This window comes from Erpetoichthys calabaricus, chromosome 1 (assembly GCF_900747795.2).
Source record: "Erpetoichthys calabaricus chromosome 1, fErpCal1.3, whole genome shotgun sequence".
NCBI lineage: Eukaryota > Metazoa > Chordata > Cladistia > Polypteriformes > Polypteridae > Erpetoichthys > Erpetoichthys calabaricus.
The window spans coordinates 53,484,095-53,508,867 of NC_041394.2; the positions used below are offsets into that span (position 1 = coordinate 53,484,095).

Genomic DNA, 24,773 nt, shown 5'->3' on the forward strand with positions numbered 1-24,773 from the left:
CATAAAAAGTAAAAGTCCTTAGCACATCTTCTTGAGAACATGAAAGACCACTATTGAGGGAACTAAGAATTCTGTCTTCTTCTCTGAAGGGACTGGAAACATTATGGTCTAAAATATGCCTCAGAACTGCAAGGAAATTCAATAAGGTTTAAAATTCAACCCAGGAGAACAAAATGAGCTATGCCTGGGGACACGTTTTTGGTTATGCCCATGTCGTAAATGGAACTAAAAGAAGGGGTCAGGTTGTTGTCAGAATCAAAAGCGGCTAGAATTTACTTGCTTCATGAGACTCCATAAAGAGAACTGAAAGGTTGGTGGATCAGACCATAATTTAGTCCAATTTGAACTTAACTTAAGTCACCAACTGTAATAACATCCTGAGTGGGTGAATTTAATCTATATCCTTATATTTCTGTATTAGGGTCTACAAAGTGACCCTCAGCTGTTACTGCATCAACTAGTTTTGAAAGTGGCTGAATGTGTGTAAAGGCTCATATTAAGTGTTCCAATATTCAATAAACAACTACAAGATGTACTTTTTAATAACATTTTTATTTTTTTAGGTACATTATCATATGATCATGAGCAGGGCCAGCTCAAGGGTACATTGCGCCCCTAGGTAGTGTTTGTTTCAAGTGCCTAAAAAGAGATACCTAAAAGAGGGTCCCCTGATGCCCTCGAGATTGCATAGGAAATCAATGAGCGGGTGAGGTGGGGGAGTTATGTCCCACTTGAAGATCAGCACTCTTGTTATCACATATGAGATCGACAAGCCTATCAGCTCACATCTGTGGACCCAGAGTGGAAGATCAAGAAGGGTTTTTGATGACCCCCAACCCCGCACACACACACATACAATGGGCATGGCATTCCTAGGTCTATGCCTAGCCAGTATTGATGAGTAAAATATGTATGAAGAAAAATGGGAATAATGCTCTAATTCCAAACTTAGTATTTATTCAAGAATAATGAAAGTAACCTAATGCACAACTTCCCTCTCTAGTATGGTCTTTTCATATTCACTATTTCTCTAGCGTTAGGTCAAGACCAATTTCCTTTTGTCCTGTATGCATCAGCTTTTCACTTACCTTGGTTGTTGTCTCCAGTGTGATTCCATTGTGTAACAGCTCCAACACCATTTTGACATGTCCTTCTTTGGAAGCCAGATGAAGCCCATTGAGGCCATTCTGCAAAGAGAAAAAGGAGAAGCACAGCAGACTTCAAACAAGACCAGCTTTAAGCAGAAAGCAAATAACCTATGAAATTCATGTGAATGGCACTGCCCTTTTTATGTTTTCTTCCACTACGCAGTGATCTTCTTGGGTTTAATTTAAAGTAAGGAACAATAGAATGACCCAAATTAATAAATAAATAAATCAGGATCAAGAATAATCTGTATGTCCATTGCATTACAAATAGCAAGAATTCAGCATCATTGAACTTAACACTGATTTTAATTTATCATACTTACATCAGAAAATTCCTAATAATGCAAATAAAAACCTGGTTTATTTTTTAAATCTGCTGAAGATAACAAACTTCAACAAATGTCATGGCTATATGTGCAATGTTTAAACTGACATCATGATTTTCCCAACCAGGGGCAAATAATACCATGAATTAATGGCAGTGGCAAGCTACTTTATAGAGTCTTAAATTGGAAAAGTAAACCACACCTCTCTCTTGCTACTTCTTTTTTTTTAAATGATACATTAAGTAGGGATTCTGTATTAAATTATTTGGTGGCAGCTATATGCCAAAAACAATGGAGCTAGTTATACAGGGGCTCTGGAGTCATGCTAAATTTTAAATTAAACATAAATATTTTACCATTGTGTTTCATTCACAAAATAGAGAAATGTGCAAAAATCAATGTACTGTATTAATCCAGCAAAGCTATCAGAAAGGAAAAAAGAGAAGTTAAAAGTCAAATTGAAATAGCTAACACAGAGAAATCGCCACCATAAATTTCATACTTGCTTTGTAGCTCAACAGAAAAACTGACAAAGTTTCTCCTTGGATCCCTAAACTCTTTACAGATTAACAAACTCTTGAATGCATGAACATTTTTAGCCTCTCACTGTTGTACCGGAATGCAAAAAATACATATATTAATGGGACTAACAACATATTTACAGTACCCTGGACTTACTACTCATAATAGGCAGAGATCTTAAATAACAATACTCCTGAAGGCTGCTGTGTCTGTAGTCACTCTTCACCCATGAATATAGAGCCAAATAAAGAAACAACTCACTCTGTTAATGGCACCAAAGTGAATTAAGCTATTAGTGTTGTAAACTAGCTGGGAAAATTAAAATGAAAAATAATTAATTTTTTCATGCTCATTGGAATACTGGTGCAGTTGTATAGCATAGAAACAAAGCAACTTTGTGGTAAATATAATTATGGTCATAAACTTAGCAAAGGATTGTAAGTTCATAACTAATATAGATTTTTAATGATAAACATTCTTTACAAAGGGAGAACTTAAGGTTACCATCACAGTGAGCACGAGTCAAAGCCAGATGGGCCAACCAAAAGCAGGGTATCCTAAACAAGAGCTAATCCAAAATGTCAAGGAGTGGTGTGCCAGGGATCAAAATCAGAAATTCTTAAATTGAGACAAGCCATCTATTCATAAATTAGATGGTCACACATTCAGGATATGCTCAAGGAAACTTATGTTTAGATCTGGGTAATAGCTCCACAGGCAGAAAGGAAAAGGGCAGCTGTCTGCAGATTGAGGGTCAAATAGCTTCTAAAAGAAGCAGAAAAGAGACATTGAAGAAGCACACAGATGAACTGTTTCACAGCAACTATATACCTAAGCAGAAGTATAGCATTCTGCACAAAAATTGCCTTCCCAAAGTAAAGCAACCCAAAGAGTGCTCCACTTGTCAAATGGATTTAAGAAATTCCATTTTTCTTTTAGAAGTTGTCAAAATTGTGCTTCATAGTGTTTATAAATGTATACTGTAAAATTAGAAATTTTGGATATTTACATTGTACAACTAGAATCACATTGGACATAAACAACATTACACATCTGTAATTCCTTGTACTTAGGCCATACAGAAAAGATATTATCATGCAGGTGGGTGATCCCGTTATTCTCTAGACACAAATGCTAGCATTTCCCTGATATGTCGGTAATTTAAATATGATCATTTCTAAGCTTGCTACTTAGGAAACATGCATGGTTTTTAATTTTATTAGCATATCCAAGAGGGGCATACTACATGGGAAAACAACAGACAATCAGTTTACTGCTCTGCCTAAAAAAATAATGTCTCCTTCTTCTCTAATGAAAGTTATACAGTAGGAAAAGTGGGCTTACTGAAATAATCTATGGTAACTACCTTTCAAAGAGGTGATGTCAGCTTATAAGGCCGTGAAAGCATTTTCAGAAAACAAAAACAGAGAAAATGGTTTAAGCATTAGCTGACATAATCCAGCAGGGCCAGAACACCAAAATATCAGCTAGTTTCATCATCCCACATTCTGTTGTTTCATTTTAGCTGAATGAAATTATTAGTGTGTATCCAGCTAAAGTAACATTTCAAAGCTCTCTGAATCTCTAGTATGCAGTATGCCACAATGTCTAAAGTTAAAAATTGCAGCAATGCTGAGTCAGGAGAGTATTCTCAACATCGCGTCTGATATCCTTGATGAAATTGTTTCCACTGGAATCAATTTCTGAGTTGATGGGCTGCTTACCATTTTCTGCAGTTCTAATAGTCTTTTATTTTCCTTGCTTGAATGGAAGTGATACCCACTTCTAAAGCACTAAAACCTTGATTAGTGTATTCTATATGTGTGAAGGATCAGATGAAATGAGCTGTTGTTAAATGATTTAAGGAGGAATGTAATATATAAAAAAAAGGAATGCATTCTGAATACTGATTACTTCAGCTAGGCAGAATGACATACCATGAGCCTAAGATGGCTGATGCCTTGCTACCCCAATGCTTTGGGTCATAATCTGATGGGGTCCTGAGGCTGAACAAAGGTAGTTGTCTACAAAGTGGTATAAATTGCAATCAGGTTAAAAATGACAACAGCCAATTTTACCATAGTATGCAAAGCAATATGAAGACCAACCCAGGGCCTGACGAACCTCATGCACCTAGAGACACATGAGTGGATTCTACAAAACATGAATAATAAACAGTTTTACAATACTATGAATGTTAAAGACAGAGCATCAAAATAATCAAACGTCCCTCTACTTTCTTAAGAAATGAAGTCCACAAGAATTCAAATATTGGCTCTGACTTCAAGTGAGCAGCATAATGCGGAGATGGCAACATAAATGTGCAGGAAGAGGATGTGGCAGAGAAAAGATCACTGGAGCCACATGGAAGACATTGCGGAATATAAGGGCACTAGCAATATCTTTGGAAGGAGACAGTCTCCAGCAAAACTCACATAATGGTGAGAGACACAATGTACCAAACTACCAGCAGCAGTGATGATAAAAAGTCATTAAAAAAATGTAGATCTAGCAACATATTATTTTGTCATACAGTATAACCACCAAATGACAGTTTTAAAAGATATATCAACATAAAAATCAAATACTAAATACCAAAGGCAAAAACGCTAAAGAATATTCCTATATTTTCTATTTTTGTTCAGTGGGTAAAGTGCTAAATTGTATTGTACATAAGTAATAGATGTGATTCATGGTAATGATGATGGTAAGATGTACAAATTCACACTCTTTTTTAATTGTATCCGAAAAACAAAAATCAATCAACAAATTGTTTAAAATCAATTTAGACTTCAAGCCCAAAGGAGGAACTTTTCAGTTCAGACTGTACCTGCACAGACCTGAGCAAAGGTTTGCACAAAACACTGCAGGACCCCAGGGAACTGTCCAAGCAATCCAGACACAGACTAGCTGTGCCAGGCACAAAGAAAATTTAACTTACTCCAAAAATTAATATTTTCTATGTAAGAAATTTAATTGAGAATGCAACATTAGAAAGAAATTACTATGATAAATAAGCTGTTAGCTATTAACATTTTAACAATACAGTACATTAAATAAATGAGGTGAATTCACTATATATCTAATTTTGGGGGATGAGAGACAGTGCCCCACCTGCTCTTAATCGTTGAAGGAGAAGGTGAAAACAGTTATCTGGTTGGAATTAGCTTTGCATCAGCAGCGATAATCACTGCTACAACATGTCACCCTGAGCTTAAAATCATTTATTAAAGGTGGAACATTTTTCTTAGAAGGTAAAATATGCTCAGCTAGACATTTCAATCACAGCATAATGTGAGCCAGGTAACACTTTCATTATCAACAAGAAAAAGCTTCTAGTAATAACACTGGTTAAAAAAACTGCGGAGTAACAAAAAGTGAAATTGAGAACTCTGGCCAATATACTCCTCCATGGATCCAAGAGCTCTGGAAATGCAAAGATCTCTGAGTATTCACTAGCTGCCTCAAGATATGTCTTTATTGGGGGTAACCAGATAACATAAAATATTTTACATTACAGTTTTAAGCCTTAGCTTACCATTAGAAGAATTACAAACATGCAAAGGAAGTAATAGTACCACTAATAGTACATGATTAAACATGTAAGTTAGTAAAGGAGTGAGCCTTCATTCAGTTCTTTTAAACAAAACACTGTTTTCAGTAGTATAATGACTACACCACCTTGTGTGGCTGGTTTTAGTTTCATGTATACGTCTTTTGTCCTTAAGCACATTGCATGCTTCCTAGGATTTAGAGTACACCAACTGCATTGTCATTGTAGCCAACATCATTTTACAACCAATTTTACAAATATAACACACTTTACATTAACATACAATATAATGCATTTATAAAGAGTATCTATTAAAGATAAGTTTGTTATTTTCCAAGTCAAAGTTATTTTTCACAATCAAGGTATACATTAACTTCCCATAAGAAATTGTGTTCTAAAGTGAGGCATTGTTTATAAATTAGAAAAAATACATAGCTAGCTCTGGCATTTTATAATGGAGGTGAAGCTTACCGGGTCTCAACATGAAAACTTACCAAATAAAAAATCAAATATGTCAATTTTTCAAGCCAAACGTGTTATCAAGTAATGACCCACATTGTCTGTAGATAACTACACAATAATCACTGACAAAAGTCACACTTATGACTGCACAGAGTTTTTCACTATATGAAAGCTTATTTTGTAAAGATACTGCCTGCCACCATCCTGTATCATCATGCACTTTTTGTTTCTGTGGTCCAGCAAGAGATAGCTTGAACACATGCATACCATGCAATCAAGTTAAAAGAAATGAACAAATGATATAGGCATACAATATGTAATCATGTGGAAGCTTCAAATGTTTAGTATAAATGTTTTAGAATAGGCAGAGTGGTAGTGCAGAGCTGTCATTCTTGCCTCAAAGCGCTATTTGACTTTCAAAGGTTAAACTTAAGGTTATTTGTATTCATACATAATTATTTGGCAGAGAGACAGCTGAAGATCTGAGCTGAAACCTGTAGAATGTAAGAAAGAAATGAAAAAAGGTATGTATTATCAACAAAAAGGTGGCAGGAGAAGCCATGAAAAGAAATAACATTGCCTAAGGAATGAATATAGAGAGAAAAGAGAAGTGGACCCAGCACTGATCTGTGAAGCACACCTGTGGAGAGTTTCTGTGGAGAAGACCAGAAGTGAGACCAGAAGACACAAAATGATTAGTAAGAAAGGTAGGACTTGAACCAGTCCAAAGCAGAACCACGGATGGTTAACAGTATCAAAAGCTGATGGAAGTTCAAGAAGGATAAGGACAAATGAGCGAGAGGCAGCTTAAGCAGATCTAAGAGCATATGTGACTGAAGCCAGTGCAGCCTCAGTGAAATCCAGATTGAATTGGATCAAGTAGATTGTTGTTAGAGAGATAAGAGGAGTATGTGTTGTACAGCCCTGGACAAGAATGGTCCAAGAAGGGTGACAAGACTGCATTTTTCAATGGCAGATGAGAGAGAACTGAGAACCTAACACAAATGTCTTTGAGGTTGTAGGAGAAAACCTAGATAACCTGGAATAAATCCACATCATCAAATGAAGAAGGTACAAACTCCACTCAAATAACAACTTGCTGGGGGATTCAAACACATGAGATTGGATCTGTGAGACGGCAGCACTAGTCACTGTGCTGCTAGAAAATTCTAAAGTAATTAATTTATTTTTTTACTAATGCAAATTTTGATTGATTTAAAATAAAACTAAATTTAAATGAAGTGCTAAGGTGAAACTGATAAACTGCCTACTTCTCAAAATGTCCGATAGACTGTCTCCATTATACTTTCATATACTATACAAGTAATCAACATATGTAAAACGTGTTACTTCATGATGGAATTTTGACTTACGAACCTCAAGCATGTGTTAAGACTAAAAACTACTGTACTGTCTAAAGCATTTCCAAATCTGCTTTAAACTAATTCATTTTTCCTTTTTAATTATTTCATGCCAGCAAGAGAATTTGTAAAATTATAGATAGATAGATAGATAGATAGATAGATAGATAGATAGATAGATAGATAGATAGATAGATAGATAGATAGATAGATAGATAGATAGCATTCTAAAGTAAACCCAATCATTAAAAATAAATTCTCCATCATTATTTTACACTCAAGCTAGAAAATGTGTGTACTGTACCGTAGTACCATATTTTGGCACACATTTCACAGATCATTTTAAAAAAGCAAATTATGAAAAAGTGTAAATATTTTTGGTCAAAAAAAAGTGTTAAGCCTCCCACTGGTAGAGGCTGGCAATGGTTTTTGAAGAAAGAATAGTCATTCTTACTGGCAGGCTGGCAGCTCATGACATATGATCTGCTAAAATTTGTTTCCTAAGCAAATCAATTTCTCCTCACAGTGTGTATATTGTATCAGATGCTTAAAGATCAAGGAGAAATGAACATTATGCTTCCACCTCAGTCTCCACTCAGCCATTTGGAAGGTAATAGAGCCTAGTGGCACCTCCAAAATTCTGATGTTATTCTTTAGGTGAATTATGATTCGTTTTACTCTGATATGCATCCTCTTATGGCATCAGTGAAATGGAAACTGCAAAACTGTCTCAGTAGTATTGAACGATGCAATAGTGACTATAAAAACTGAGCTCTGCACAGAAAAGAAACAAAGGCAAAGAACCCCTTCTGCCAAAAACACACTGCCACTTTCTTTGGTGAAATATCAGTCACAAATACAAAATGGACTCCTGCAACCTACTTCTCAGTCATCTATTTGTTTCCTGTATTCCTTTACTGTACTGTGTAAAAAAAACAAAAACTCTGCTGTGGTTTACACTTGTGTTGAAATATGTCCAGAGACTACACTATTCCTAAACTGGCCTATTTAGAGTATTTAAGTCACAAGTTTTCTCCTTTCAGTACATTTTTAAGTTACCAAGGATATTTTACATCAATTTTCATTTCAGGAATAAATGATACAGTGTCAAGTATTACTATCTTACAAATTCAAAGCCTGAGCAGTTTGTTTATTCACATGGGTTTTCCACAGATTGCTCTGCTTTTCTTCCTGTTCCAAAGACACTCAGATTAGGGATACTGGCTAGTTCAAAGTATCCCAGTATTGTTGAGTATGAGCTTGCAAATGATTGTGCTATGCAAAGAACATGCAGCGCATCTTTGCTTGGTTTCCACCTTATGATCAGTACTGCCAGAATTAGCTCCAGCTCCCAGTGACCCTGATAAGCAGAAGAGAAAAAGCAGGCTCTGTAACATCTGTGTAGAGTTTGCACATTCTCCCTGTTTCAGGGCACGTTTTCTTCAGGGTTTCTGCTCACTTTCCAAAGACAATTGTGTTAGGTTAACTGACAAAAATTAATTGACCATATGTGAATCTAAAAGTGGTTGTGAGCATGAGTGGACTCTGTGATGGACTGATACAACTGAATTGTTATTAGCAGGCTTGAGAATGCCGTGCTAGTATCAACTGATGTCACAACACCAGAAACAATGAATATGTGGCTTCCTGTCCAAGTTTACCAGTGGATCTGGTGTCATATACAATAGTTTAAGGCATACAAAAAAGTCCCATCAATTAGTGATTTTATGAGCCTGATTGCATTAAAAATAATAATGTTCCTGCACATCAGTATTTTCTGCTAATGTGCTTTTTCGGAACTCATTAAGGTATTCTTTCCTGTAGTAAATGCCCTTAGAAAAAATAAAAAGCTCAAACCTACTTCCACTTTAAACTGTTTTTAAAAATATCTGCATTACGTTTATTTTCAATCATATTTTAGTAATACCTATGATGGACTAGGTTGGTTCCTTCATTGCGCTTAGTGCTCCTGCAGGTGTTATTATAAAACTTGATTGAAAAGATCATTTTTTTATACTCAATCTTAAGTACCTACTGAGTTTTGCCTTACATACTAAATGCAGAACAACAACCTACCTCGGCGGGAATCAATCATGAAACTGACATTTAAAAATAATGGGCATGCATCTTTCTTAAATTTTACTTATTTTAAATAATTGAAAAAAAATATATACATATTTTTAAATTAAACTGGATACCTTACGACTTTAGCAATTATAAGTGTCTTCATTAGGGTCAAATGGTAGTTCCATCAAATATAAAACAATATTCTGTCAATGCCCACAAACTGATTAAGCAAAATATAAAATATAAATATAAAAAATAAAATGAGTCAGTAAAGTCATACGTAAAATGAAAGAATATTATATACAGTGGATTCAAAAAGTAGACAGACCCTCTCACTGTCTGTGAAAGTGAATCTATAATATATATAATCCATCCATCCATCCATTGTTCAACCCGCTGAATCCGAACGCAGGATCACAGGGGTCTGCTGGAGCTAATCCCAGCCAACACAGGGCACAAGGCAGGAACCAATCCCGGGCAGGGTGCCAACCCACTGCAGGACACACACAAACACACCCACACACCAAGCACACACTAGGGCCAATTTAGAATCGCCAATCCACCTAACCTGCATGTCTTTGGACTGTGGGAGGAAACTGGAGCGCCCGGAGGAAACCCACGTAGACACAGGGAGAACATGCAAACTCCACACAGGGAGGACCCTGGAAGCGAACCCAGGTCTCCTAACTGCGAGGCAGCAGCGCCACCGTGCCGCCCTATATATAATCTATTTGTGACTTTCCCCTTGGGATTAATAACGTATCTATCTATCTCATAACATTATAACATCTGTAACAGTTATCTAACAGTGCTGTAGATTTAGTTTTAAATGGGTAAATTTTCCTTTCTACCATTCAGTCTATGCTCAGTAACTCTTGATGACAATGTGAAAACATGTTTGCAAACTTATAAAAAATCAAAAACTGAAATCTTGCTGAATCCACTCTATATTCTTTTTATATATTAAAAATATTGTATGTCAGGTAGACAGAGCATCAAAGTCTACTATGTTAAGTACTATGATGGTAGGGCCTTTCATAATGTAAATAAAAGATATTATAAAAGCATCATATCTTATGCAGTCAATAGGTTGTAATGCTTTTCTGCCCTGCTTATAGTTTATATTGTGGCACAGTGCCTGTAATTATTAATGAACAAATACACGTTTCAGTGGTACATAGGTATTATAGCATTAGCATTCACATCTTGTTTGCCTTTCAGGCCTTAGAGTGTTTATATATTCAAAATTCAAATTATCTTCAAAGTAGACCTTGTTCTTACTGTAGGAGACACAATTGAATTCTAAGAGCTAATTTGACTTTATATGGATTTGCCAAGGTTTAGTCTCAGTATAAGCAAGTTCAAAAACCAGCTGTTGGAAGATTCAACAAAGGTTAGTAGTGCTACTGTTGAGGTTGGAGAAAAACAGAAAAAAGTGTTAACAGCCACAACTGTAAATTCACAACATATCATACCCTCAGAGAATGAATCCTAAGATGATGATGATAATGATGATGACGATGACGATGAGAATGATGAAAACAGTCGATGGCATGTTCCGGTCTCCGGGATTGAAAGAATACGAGCCCTTTGGGATAGGTCTGACCTCATATATCCCTCCTTCAGCACTACAGGACATGTGAGGTTGGACCTTTCTCAAAGGACTGATATTCCACAGCAACAGGAGACCACAATCTACCATCTTCCAGCCTGGGAACTGACACCCAAGCAAACTGAGAAGTCAAGACAGTGCAGAGTGGGTGACACTGAAATTATGCTGGCCAGCCATTCCGCTGAAGAGTAGAATTAATCATTAGGAAGCAGCTGTGTAGGCACAGGCACATATATCATAGGGCAGATACTGAAAAAAGGAACCAGCTGCCTGCCTCCAAAACAACTGAACCCAAGTTGAACAATAAAAGGAAAAAAATGAATCAGATTATCAAATTCCACAAAATAGTCTATTCATTATCTAAAAACACTTGTTCCAAGAAAGGTTCGTAAGGAGCCAAAGGCTATCCTGGCAGAATCAAAAGCAAAACAGGATCTAATCCTGGATGAGACCCCAGTTTATTGCAGGACTCATCTATGAACTAGAGCTAATACAGAGTCACTAATTAACCGAACATTGCATCCCAGAGAAAATTCTTGCTAACAAAGAGATGAGACAAAGTGACAGTTCTATGCAGACAGTAAACAGGCCAGGTTTCAAATGCAGCCCCTTGGAGTTACGATGTAGCACTGGTAACCACTACATCATCATGCCACCCAGTTTTATAGAATAATGTTTAAATGATTAAGGAGGCAGTATTGCACCAAACTATTATTGTACCAAGACGGAGGATATAAAGAACACAAAAACATCTAAAAAGTATATCATAACAGTAACATTAAGCCCTTTACTTAAAAATATATTTCTCAAAATATTGCAAACATGACTAAATCTACAAACTAACTGAAGTTATGCTTTTCAGGGAGAGGGAAACTAATTCTATAAATACAAAAATTGCATACTGGATAAAACAGCATCCCAAGATAACATAAAACAATTTAAAGCACCCTGATATGTTTGGCACTCGATTTTTAAGACTTAGAGGATAGGCTCTCACTTACCGTTGCCCTTCTTTACATTATTTCTTTGAAAAGGTTTTATATAAACAGTTAACACATACTTTTTTCCTGCAAGTCAATGTTGAAAACTTTATTTCAAAGATTAAAAGAATTAATGGAATTTCATGATTAAAAGTTCTTGACCCTAGTATCATGTGTTTCTATTATTCATTTCCATTTGTTCATTTTCTAACATGGCAAAGGCCTGCCAGGACTAGAGTAGGTAACAATGAAACAAAAGTTCTCAGAGATATTTCTCAAAGAAGAATTGCTCAAGTAATTTTGGAAACAGGTGCCACTAGAAGGAACTGATTTAAAGGAAATAACACTTTGGACTAACAAAATGCTACCTACAGTATATTTCCATCAGCTTCTTAAAATCTGAAAATGCACTAGACAGTCTTGAGCGAGCAATTCTTCTTAATGAAAATAGGTGTTTTATTTTAATCAGTTTATTATATTGACCAAGAACAATATACAAACAATTACAACTAAGCACCAAACTTAACATTACACAGTAGATAATTATAAGCTGAAACACGCCACTATGCGTACAAGTGTGTATGTATGTGCTGTATACACACACAAGCAATGCATGAAATTCATTTTTGAAAGTGGGGGAATACCCCCTTATATTTAACATGTAAACATTTCAGACATTGTTTTAAATGTCACAACTTATTCTTTCTAAGTTTATGTGTACAGTAGCTTCTAACATTTTAGTAGAGTTATCAGCCAATGTTATTTTAAGTAAATGATCCATTAATTTTGCATGTTGAGATTTCCACTCATATTTAGGCCAAAAGCCAGACTTACACAGGAAAAAAATAGCTTCAGCAAAATAACAAAAATATACTAAAGAAGGCAAAATAAAGTACTATACTCTGCTGTTCTTCCTGTCAGATGACAGCTGAGAAGTCAGCAAAAGTTTGTAAGTGTATGAATGCTGTTAATTCAGAAAATTTTTGATTTGTTAAAGTATATTTAACATATTCTTAGCTTAAGTAGCCCAGCCACTATACAAATTCAGCTCCTCAGTGTCTGTGTGGCATTTGCATGTTCTCCCTGTGCCTCATGTCTGTATTCTGGGTATGCCAGTTTTCCTCCCACATTGTCAGAGCTTTGCAGGTTTGGTTAAACAGTCCCAGTATAAGTGTGGGTGTGTGTGAATGGACCCTGCAGTGGACAAGTACCCTGTTCAGGCCCTTTGTGCCCAGTACTGCCAGGATAGGCTTTCACTCCCTGCTCCCCTGAATGGTAGTAAGTGCATTTGAGAATGACTATGAATATTATTAGTTTGCCAGTGAACATGTTTGCTTTGAGTTTACCATGAACTGTTGCCAAAACCAAAAAATATGTCTAAAAGACCTGAACAGAATATAAAAGTGTAGTGTGAAGTGGTGTTAAAGGTAAAAGTGTCCTGCAATGTCCTGATTTTTCAATTAAAATATCTTCTTCAAAGTTTGAGAGGTAGCAGCCTTCACCATGGATACATCTGCGGCAGATTTTCTTGAAAGGTATTGTGACAGATAGGGGGCGCTGTCGTCCCCTTGAACTCTCAGATCAGACGCCAGATACCAGATAAAAGTCCAATAATTGACTTTATTTCAATAATAAAGTGCACAAAGCACCCTCCACTCCACTATACTCATAAATATACACAATAATCAATGCAATAAACAATCCTCCACTCCCAGACAAGTTATCACCCTTCCTTCCAACTCAGCTCGCCCGTCTGGGATCTCTCACAGTCCTTTATAGTCCTTGACCCGGGAAGTGCTTCTGATCCCTCAGTCCATGTGATTATCCAGCACTTCCGGGTCAGGTGAAAACTCTTCTTCATCATCCCGGAAGTACGTCATTTCCTCTGTCGCTGTGACTAAGACATACTTCCAGGTTATAGGGAAAATACAAGTCCTTGAGCCTCCCTGTAGCGTCCTCTGGCGGCCCCCACGGCATCCAGCAGGGTTGTGAATAGAGACTCCATTGTCCATGATTCCCTGCTGGTATTCGGGGCACCTCCATGCTGCAGGGAGGGCTTCATCTGCCGGCCTGGGAGTATTGGCCGGGATGAATTGCCAGCCATATCCCACAGTATCAAATTCTTTGAGCATTGTTTCTTATCTTTTGTGACTCATTAAATTTACTTTTCAGTTTCAAGTTTAAAGGCAGTCAGTCCATCATAGACATTTTAAAGAAATGATGATTATAAGTGTCACAACCCAGCCAGAAATTAGAAGAGGTCAGTTTATCAAATAAAAAGTTATAAAATGTATGCATGGCATACATTCAGGTGACTTCTGTAACTCTCAGTGGACTGAGTTCAGCAGGTCAGTTCTAGAACTTTCTCATCAAGGTTGTGGGGGCCAAAGGCTATCTCACCAGGTTTAGGAATAGGATGAAAACAGGCCTGGACAGGAGTACAGTCCATTACAAGAGCCATTCTAACTCACACACCTACATAAACACACTGTGTTCACACACGTTGACAGTTTTCTTGTAATTAACTCATTTTTGGTTTAAGCATGTCTGACCATTGTAGTTTTCATAAAATTGGACCTGACAAGCGTTAGTGAATAACAGAAGTGAAAAGGAACCTTTATTACAGCGAGTGACTGTTGCAGATATCATACGAATGTTGCAGTCTGATAAACGGTAAATAATAAATGGTAAATTATTGGGTGACAAGATTTTCAAAGTTCCAAACCGAGACACTCTTGAGGCATGTATGCCCACATGTAAAGCTCATACTTATTTATTTCATGCTGGCTTTACCTCATCATCATCAGAGAGGGATTAGGGCCTAAAAAAAACATTTTCACAAATGAACACACAGGATTCCACACAGTGAAGTGTAAACAAGTAAATGCTAATACTGTCTGTTTTTGTCTGCATTTTAGTCATCCTCACAATCCTGATCAAATTTAACACAAGTTCTTAAACATGCTTTTCTTGTCATAGTTTTGAACACATTATTATTCGTTTCTTCTGGTGGGAGCTTGGGTTAAGGCTGGGGTTTTGTGCCCCTTGGAGTTTTGTATATGCCGTTCTAAGTAAATTGAGGGGATACTTGTGTCGGCAGAGCAATGTTTTATTAGATGGACAGACTTTTAAAACCGGGACATTTTGAAAATTTTCATTTGTTTATTTGGATGCATAGCCTGAAATTGGGACCAAAGCTGTCACTGGGAAGTCTGGTTACCCTAGTAAGTGTCAGTGAAATAGGTAATCATTATAAACTGCAGATAATGAAGAGCTGTAAGTTTGGTTAAGTGTAAGGTAAGCACTGAGTAAATGTTTAATTACTTTGTGCACAGCAGCTTACGTAACCGGTCTCCACCGCACGCGCCGTACTGCCACAGTGTACTTTATTTATACCTAGAAAACAATTTGTTTTCTGTGCTTGCATTTTATATTTTAATGGTTTGGAAAATCATTTAACTTACCTGTTATGACTTAAAGCTTCCAGAGGACCGAGGTTCTGATACACTGCTTCTCTTTTTTTTGCGCTCAAGCTGCAAACAACTTGCTGATGTAGAGGCTTCCCTGCGCCCGCTTATCTCGACTTGTTAATGTAGGATTGCTGTCCCGCACGCACGCACATAAGCAGTCAGAGCGACAATGAATACCTATCCATGCACGCAGTCTGCGGGTGTTTCATTAACTTGTATTAGGCATCAGTTTGCCATCAGTATCGGCTATCGAAGGTGAAGAAAAATAAAATATACGAAATATATCCATCCATCCATCCATCCATTATCCAACCCTCTATATCCTAACTACAGGGTCACGGGGGTCTGCTGGAACCAATCCCAGCCAACAGAGGGCGCAAGGCAGGAAACAAACCCTGGGCAGGGCGCCAGCACACCACAGTACGAAATATATATACAGTGGAACCTCGGTTCACGAACATCTCGGTACATGTACAAATCGGTTTACGACCAAAAAGTTCGCCAAACTTTTGCCTCGGTTCACGACCACACACTCGGTATACGAACAAGCCAGGTTCCCTTTCGGTTTGTACATGTTCAGTCTCTCTCTGTGCATTTCCTGTGCAGCGAGCAAGAGAGAGCGAGAGCGCGCGACACACACACGCACACACACAGAGGCAGCACACACACAGGCAGCACGCGTGAGAGAGCCGCGCACACACACAGGCAGAGAGAGAGAGATAGAGCCGCACACACACAGGCAGAGAAAGAGAGAGCCGCGCACACACACAGGCAGCATGAGAGAGACAGACGCGCACACACACAGGAGCGAGAGAGAGAGGTGCGCACACACACAGGAGCACGCTAGAGAGACACACATACAGGCGCTCCAGACTCGCAAAAGAGAGAGAGAGCGAGCAAGGGAGGGAGGGACGCATAAGGTAGAGGCTTGTTTTTGTTTTCAGTTCTGTTTATAGTGATCCGTTCGTAGCCTGCATTGTTGCAATGTTACTTTTCTTGGTGGTTTATTAAATTACGGATTTTTCAAATGTTCATTTTTTCCTCTGTGCTTAAAACTCATTAAAAAAAAAGTGTTTTTAGCGATCAGTTCCTAGCACTATAGCGTGAACTATTGCAGTGTTAGTTTTCTCTGTTGTTCAAGGTTTTCTCAGTGTTATTCAATGGTTTTACATTTAGTTTACTATTACACTGTGCATTCTATGGTATAATTAACTATATTTGTGCTTAAAAATTTAAAAAAATATATATTTACATACAGTTCGTACGGTCTGGAACGAACTAATTGTATTTACATACAGTCCTATGGGGGAAATTGCTTCGGTTCACGACCAAATCGGTTTACAACCAGAGTTTTGGAACGAATTATGGTCGTGAACCGAGGTTCACTGTATATGTCAGTGTAATCATGTCATGTTAAATTGAAACTGTACACTATTTCATACTTGAAGTCGCATGAAACGTTTCTCTTCTTTAAAACACATAAGCTTGCAAATTCATTAATGCTTTTCATTAGGAGATTTTGTAAGTTTACAACTGTGTACATAGCATGTATTCAAAATATCTAAATGAAAATTGAACCCTATCGACAAATCTCCTTGAAAAGTATGTGTGCCACATTTCAACAAAATTGATCCATGAGGACAGTCAGACAGACAGATTAACAGTTATGAGTTATTGTAATAGGTGCTTCACGCATAATATGCGAACACAGCTTAAAAGGGGTGGTATTGAATATAAATTCATTAATTAGTCCAACAATTTCATGAATTTTTTGTATAGATTTGAGCTCAAAAATATATATTCAGCTCGTTTTAACCTTCATCATAACGAAGTGTAGTCAAGTTTCTTCTAAAGCACAATTTAAACACACAATGGTCCTTGCATCGGCCATGTCTTTGACTCCTGCTGTGCACTTCCACATTTCTATTGAAGAGACAATCAGATTCCCAAATTCAAAAGAACCTGCAACAGGTCGCAACATCCTATGTTTCAAGTTTAATGAAATGTAAACCATGAAAAAAATTAATTCCTAAGTAACTAATAAGGCACAATTATAAAACAGTAATTTAAAAAAGACATTGAATATTCTTGCAACATATAAATGCGCACACACACTGAATAAATTATAATGTGATACATTAAAGTATATATATTAATATATATTAATCCATAATTTTTATTCACATAGGTACTGGTGCATGAACTTAACATTATAGGTAACTTTGAGGTCAAATACATTATTATTGATTTATAGTTCATAGGACTACTACATGATGTGCATGGATACAGAGTTAATAACTCTTGCCCAGGACTTAAGGCTGTTTTAGTCTGCACTGCTCTTTCCATAATTGTATCTACAATATGTGATGAAAATGTCTATGTCTTTACATTTGTTCAACTGCTCTGCTTTACCATGAGTAACAGGGAGTGCCTGGATAGTGTTATAAATGCTATCTTTACGCTTGTCTCTTTCAAGGTCTTCAAAATCTGAGTCCAGTTCATCAACTACATCCATGTAGCATTCATTAACCAGGAGATCTCCATAAAAACAATAAAAATGATTTTTAGATGGAGTACTTAATAATGTGCATAACTGTGACGCGTCTGTTTTATTGAAATGTTAAAATCAATAAAAGTATTACCATAAGAACATTAACATTTTTGTCTTAAACAGATTATGCAGTTCAACAATTTTCAGTTCCATCTCCCTGTAGTATTTCAAAAATATGACTATGGTAACAGCAGCGGCAATGCTTGGTACTGACTGCTTTTGGATGTTATTGTCAGCAGCTGTTGACTTTCATCTTTCTCTCTTTTGCCATTTTTAAAGATCCACACATTCATTTGATATCTTTAATCAACACACTTGATGGAGCTTCCTCTTCTGTGAAGGAAATTATTGTAGCTCTTTAATTTAAGTACAGTAAGCCTATTTCAACATATTGGAACTATACAATTCTTGCATTCTACTCACTCATTCCATGGAAACATCTCAGTTGTAACCCAGCAGATAAGTAAATACTGATGCTGATAGGATCAGCTTCAGCTCCCAAGAACTCGGACATGAAGACACGATGCTCAAATTCAGAAAAGGGGTTGATGTATAATCTGTTTATCACAGACTTGGTGAAGCTGAACCATTGCCTGTTATGCCATGATGCAGTGATGAATTTTCTAGATTATGTCATATTTTCTAGTACATCTCATTCAATGTCAAGTAAAGTTGTACATGTAAAACAAATTTATGACACATCCATCCATCCATCCATCCATTTTCCAACCCGCTGAATCCGAACACAGGGTCACGGTATTTATTTAAAAGAAAGAAGACTACTATTCAGTTTCCTTGCCCTAGGTGAAGTAGAAAACACTATATAACTAAAAAAGCTTTTGTTTTATCAAAGACATTTTCGGTTTCCATAACTGTTTTGTACCTACTGAAAAATGCTGTGACTTAATATAATTGACTGCACTATGCTCCCTATTTGTAACTGATTCTTTCCACATCAGTAACTATTCTTTACATCACTGTCCACTGTCATTTTTCTGCACTGGGTGTGCCTTCCTTCCCTGTCATACCTGACAAGTATTTCAGGACTACAGTGTCACTTTCTACCATTATACTGGGTGTTCAATATGACCACAGCTCATCTTTTAGCCACCTCACTCTAATTTCCATCTAAAGGTGCTTTGTAAAAATATACATCCATTCATTTATCTTCTGTACCCATTATTAGGGACACTCCTATTAGTATTTTTTAAGGCTGATACCGATCACTGTTTACAGGAAGTGTTCTTGTAACAAAACATCATGTGCATTTCCTCTAGGATCACAATACTTTGTGTAATGGACTACTACAACTTAATTGCCATAAAGCTTAGCAATTTCCGAGATGGACTAATCTTTCCTTTGAGTCAATATGAGAGAAAATCGCCAAATTGGATGGAGCGTAGTTACCTATTACTTTATTTCAGCTGCAGCATCAGGTGCAAAGCAAGATCTGTTTCAAGATGTATAGGATAACTCAATTAATCTGCCAAACACATTTACACACATTTATATGATTTTTAGAGATTTGGAAAGCTATGTCAGTGCCCACTGAAAAAGAAGATGCAAACTTCCACATACTTGAATGAGAAACACATGCATTACTATTAAAATTTTCAAAAATCAAATGTCTACAATCAAACATTGTCATTGTCATATTGTGTACACCGCATCTAAAAGCTTCACAATTTTTCAGTTTACCATTTCAAATTTACATGTTGCTTTCAGGATCAACCTATTCATGTGTTTGGTTGGATTTTTCTTATTGTCATTAACAAAAGGAATGTACTTCTGTCCAGTGAGGAAGAGCAGCCTGTTCTTTTTCAAATACCAGCTTTCTGGAGGAATGCCATTACAGAATGTCTTTGCTCTCGCTTTCAACTTGACAAGCAAACTGAAGTTTTGGATTTGCATTATCTAAACTCCTGTTAATTACACTCTTTGCAGACTCTTTTATACTTCATGCAGATATGCATTGCATACACAAAATAATGAAATCAAAGAGAAGATGGAGAAGCACAAACTTTATCCTAAATGTTTTTTTTCTACCTGTCATGCAAAGCAGAGCTACAGAAATTTTGCACAGCAAAAGTCCTAGCAAATTTCCTAAACATTGGTCAAAATCATTACACATGGTCATTAATTATTCTTTGTTACTCACAGGTTTCTCTTCTGTTATGTAACATGAGGTTACAGTAGGTTTTTAATATATTCTTCTTTATGAAGGTGGCAGAGAGTGGGGTCATGTTATATGCTGGTCAGACATGCAAGTTTGAATTTCACCATATGTATGCTGTATACACGACAAAAGTACTAATACAACTGGGTGCTTTCACTGGCCATTTTGGCCACATACAAGCAGGCCTGAACAATGATCAGATCATATCAGTTGTTAATATCATTTTAGAAAAACTGATTCCATTATTTTGACGTTCTTTTGTCTTTAATAGCTTTTGCAATTTGTCTTTCCATGGCTGGGTTGGGGTGAGCTTCTTCTGGACTTGCCAGTGAAGGTTGTAATCAGATTTTGTGATACTTTTGGAGGCCTCATAGCTCTTCCACCATGTTCCTGACTCATGTTTATAAGAAATGGACTTTTTAAAACAGTTTACTTTAATTTCCTATTTTAAGAATACAGTATATCCCCTTACAGAAAATTATTCTTTACTCTCTTATCCATATCATCATTTTTAAGATCCTTCATCAATCAATTTATTGGTTAATGGATTTCTGAACTTATTTTAAAGCAGTAGAAGAATCTCTTTTTTATCCTCTACTAGAAGTTTCCAGCTGGGACTTAGGGTTTTTCTCATAGTCCATGAATTTTCTATAAAGTAAACGTGAGAATGATTTGTTATGTAAATTGTAAACTGTCCTAGAGTGAGATTGCACTTACTCTGAACCACCTGTTCACATTCCCTTATGCAAAGGCACAATCTTCACACTTTCACAGCTCTCTTGTGGAGCAGAGAAGTGAGACACTGCCAACTTACCTAAAGGAACACTGCTTAAGCATGGAAGATTGATATGGTACTATATCTAATTTGAAATTTCATGCTGACTTGGAAAGGTGACTTCACAAATTCCAGGGTGCTAGGTTAAAATCCCAGCCCACCGCACTCTCTTCCAGTATCTGCAAATTAACTGGCAAGAGTTACTTGTGGGTGTGTGCATGAATGTGACACGCAAAAGACTAGGCTGGTCCCAGCCTTATATATAATGCTGCCAAGATAATTCTTTGCCTCTCCAAAACCTATACTGAAACCAGCAAATATTATAAATGAATGAGTCAGTGGATAAGTTACGTGAATAATGGTCTATAAATGAGCTGAATAAAAAAATAATGAATTCCAAGATGCAGACACACATGCCAGGGATGCCAATTATCTGAATGTACTGTACCTTCAGTGCTAACCTGCCAGCCTGACCTATTCCATTTAGTTTGGGCTCATTGCTGTTTATCTCTTCTGAGGTAACTTCCAAAACAGAGACATGCTATGACCTTGAACTGGCAAACCCTTTCCAAAAAACGAAATAAACGAACAAGCAATTTACCCTTCTGACCTTACATTTGTCTGTGTTTGGGTCTTGAATATACCAGTCTGACATGCAAATTCATCAAGGACTTGAACAGTAGGATTGTAAGTTCTAATATCATAGATATTACACTAACAATAAGAAATACTTATCCATTCTTAAATTTGACACGATGCATCTGCAAAGAATCGACAGTAAACAAAAACCAGTTAAGATTCAGGCAGGGATAATCTGAGATGGTCAGACTGAAAACTGGCAAGGATTTACTTTGAAGGAGACAAAATTGCAAGCCCTGCAAATGCTGTGAAACAGCTAAACCCCCTAACATGTGATGGGGTGTAACTGACAAAGTTACAGATACAGTGTCTGAGGTTTTACAGAACAACACAGAGGATTGTAGATAAGTCACAAAATCAGATTTCTAAGCAGCAAAGGTAATGGTTGTAGAGAGCTGACAGAATGGCATTTAACCACAGGCTACTCATACTCAAGACAATGTGGCTCCAAATTGGTTAAGTTGTGTCTGACAGAATCAATCTCCTACTTGAAAATGAAGCAGCATCCAGCAAAGTTGTAAAGCTGCAGCTCCTTGGGACCAAAGAGGATCCGATTTTATGACAGAGCTTTTAATAAAATGTACATAGATTTTTTCAGTATTGTGACTGTCTGATGTCGCATCCTGCAGCAGTGTAGCTCAAACACTCCCCCCACCCTCAACCCACAACGCCCACTGCTTCCTCAATTTGGGGGGATGATGAGTGTGACTGGTCCACTTAATGATGATTCATAGCAAACCACTGAAATCCCCTTCTTCTCAGGACCCTGCGGCAGGGAAGGAGCCCCTTGGCTTCAGGCCACACTCATTGTACAGGCCAAACACGTTTCTGTCTAGTCTTATTAGTGGGACATTAGTTGCACAGAAGTAGACGGTGCACTGCACAGACGCAGAGCCCCTCTTTCTCATCCGTATCAGGCAGAGACAGCTGGGGGTCTTGCAGTGGAGTGATGACACAGACAGCATCTCAGGACTACATGTAGAGCAGGGCAATATTTCCTGTACACCTGAAGGATTCTGCAGGCACCCTTTTACAAGATTTAATTTGCAGGCAGAGGCCCCTTGGTCTTGCTAATGCATCAAAGATGTAAGCATTGTGATTTTCATGTTTTGCAAAAATATATTTTCTATTTTTTTTAGATTTATGTTTATTTTTAACCTTACAAAATGTAAACATTTTGTGGTTATGTGTGTATGTATGTGTATGTTTTTGATTAAGTATTATAAAGCAATTAGAGACACATCAGGCAAGGGCATCATTAACATGATAGGGTAAAATACCAAACAATGTTTCCAAAAGAAAATAGAATATTGCAAAATCAAAAAGAGATCCTGCATATATCAATGGGTATAAATAAAGCAGCCTGCTTGAGACATCACTTATTGCTGGAGTTTAAAAATGTGTTATTGGTATCAAAAGATTTAGCAGCAGAGCACATTAACAATGGTTTTATGTAAGTGAAGTATTAAAAACTCAGCCATGTATGGGGGGCCAGGGGGTATTCCGCATAGTGATCTAAGCACATAAACTTTGCCTAATTTGACAAGCCAGTTTTACTCCAGATTTTTTGGCTACACCAAACAGGATTAGGGCAAGTTGTGCTCTGTAACATGAGACAAACTATGTATCACATCTTGCCTGTTAGCTTGGCATGACATTCTGGCCAATAAAATAATGAAACTCCCAACTGACAACGAACAAAACTTCAAAGAAACTCCACTTTTTAAGAATATCAAATGGTGTTGCATTCTCAGTTACACTGTTGTTCAAATGAATCTCATATACTATGTTCAAAATAGTAAAGAATTAAACGCTGTACCGTTCACTGAAGAAACTAAGAATTAATAATATATCACATTTAAATGATGTCATTTGTCATCTTTGCGCTTTTTAAAGAGGCAAAACAATATATACTGTATATATATATATATATATATATATATATATATATATATATATTTATATATATATATGAAATAATAATAAAAATGCGTGCTAAATGTATTATTTACTGAAAGTATCAATACTAAATCAATTGAATACGTATTTTAAGAAGAGGGAGGAACATAGGGTTACGTACAAGAATGGAGGAAGATGTACACAGGTAGATTACATCCTATGCAGAACAGTTGATCTGAAGGAGATTGAAGACTGCAAAGTGGTGGCAAGGGAAAGTGTAGTTAAGCAGCATAGGATGGTGGTCTGTAGGATGACGTTGGAGATCAAGAAGAGGAAGAGAGTGAGGGCAGAGCCAAGGATCAAATGGTGGAAGTTGAAAAAGGAAGACGGCAAGGTGGCAGTGAAGAGTTACCAGACAGCTGGGAAACTACAGCAAATGTAGTAAGGGTGACAGCAAGAAGGGTGCTTGGCGTGACATCTGGAAAGAGGAAGGAGGAAAAGGAAACCTGGTGGTGGAATGAGGATGTATAGGAGAGTATACAGAGGAAGAGGATGGCAAAAAAGAAGTGGGATAGTCAGAGAGATGCAGAAAGTAGACAAGAGTACAAGGAGATAAGGCACAAGGTGAAAAGAGAGGTGGCGAAGGCTAAAGAAAAGGTGTATGATAAGTTGTATGAGAAGTTGGACACTAAGAGGGGAGAAAACGACCTGTACCGATTGGCTAGGCGGAGGGACCGAGCTGGGAAAGATGTGCAGCAGATTAGGGTGATAAAGGATAAAGATGGAAACGTACTCACAAGCTAGGAGAGTGTGTTGAGCAGATGGAAAGAGTACTTTGAGAGGCTGATGAATGAAGAAAACGAGAGAGAGAAGAGGTTGGATGATGTGGAGATACAGAATCAGGGAGTGCAACAGATTAGCAATCTTATAGTAACTTCTTATTTTGTAGTACACACAATAATAAACACAAACAATAAATTAGCAAGGACAGTTATGAAGAGGATGAAAAATGGAAAGGCCGCTGGTCCAGATGACATACCTATGGAAGCATGGAGGTGTTTAGCAGAGATGGCAGTGGAGTTTTTAACCAGGTTGTTTAATGGAATCTTGGAAAGTGAGAGGATGCCTGAGGAGTGGAGAAGAAGTGTACTGGTGCCGATATTTAAGAATAAGGGGGATGTGCAGGACTGCAGTAAGAACAGGGGAATAAAATTGATGAGCCACAGCATGAA

At 37.1% G+C, this 24,773-nt stretch overlaps 1 protein-coding gene across 1 annotated transcript in view; it reads right to left on the bottom strand.

Moving 5' to 3' along the window:
* ank1a (ankyrin 1, erythrocytic a) overlaps positions 1–24,773 on the bottom strand; it is a 638,168-nt gene that overhangs the window by 188,640 nt on the left and 424,755 nt on the right. The window contains 1 exon segment of the mRNA XM_051928287.1: positions 1,089–1,187. Within this exon segment, the coding sequence (XP_051784247.1) occupies positions 1,089–1,187 (99 nt within the window).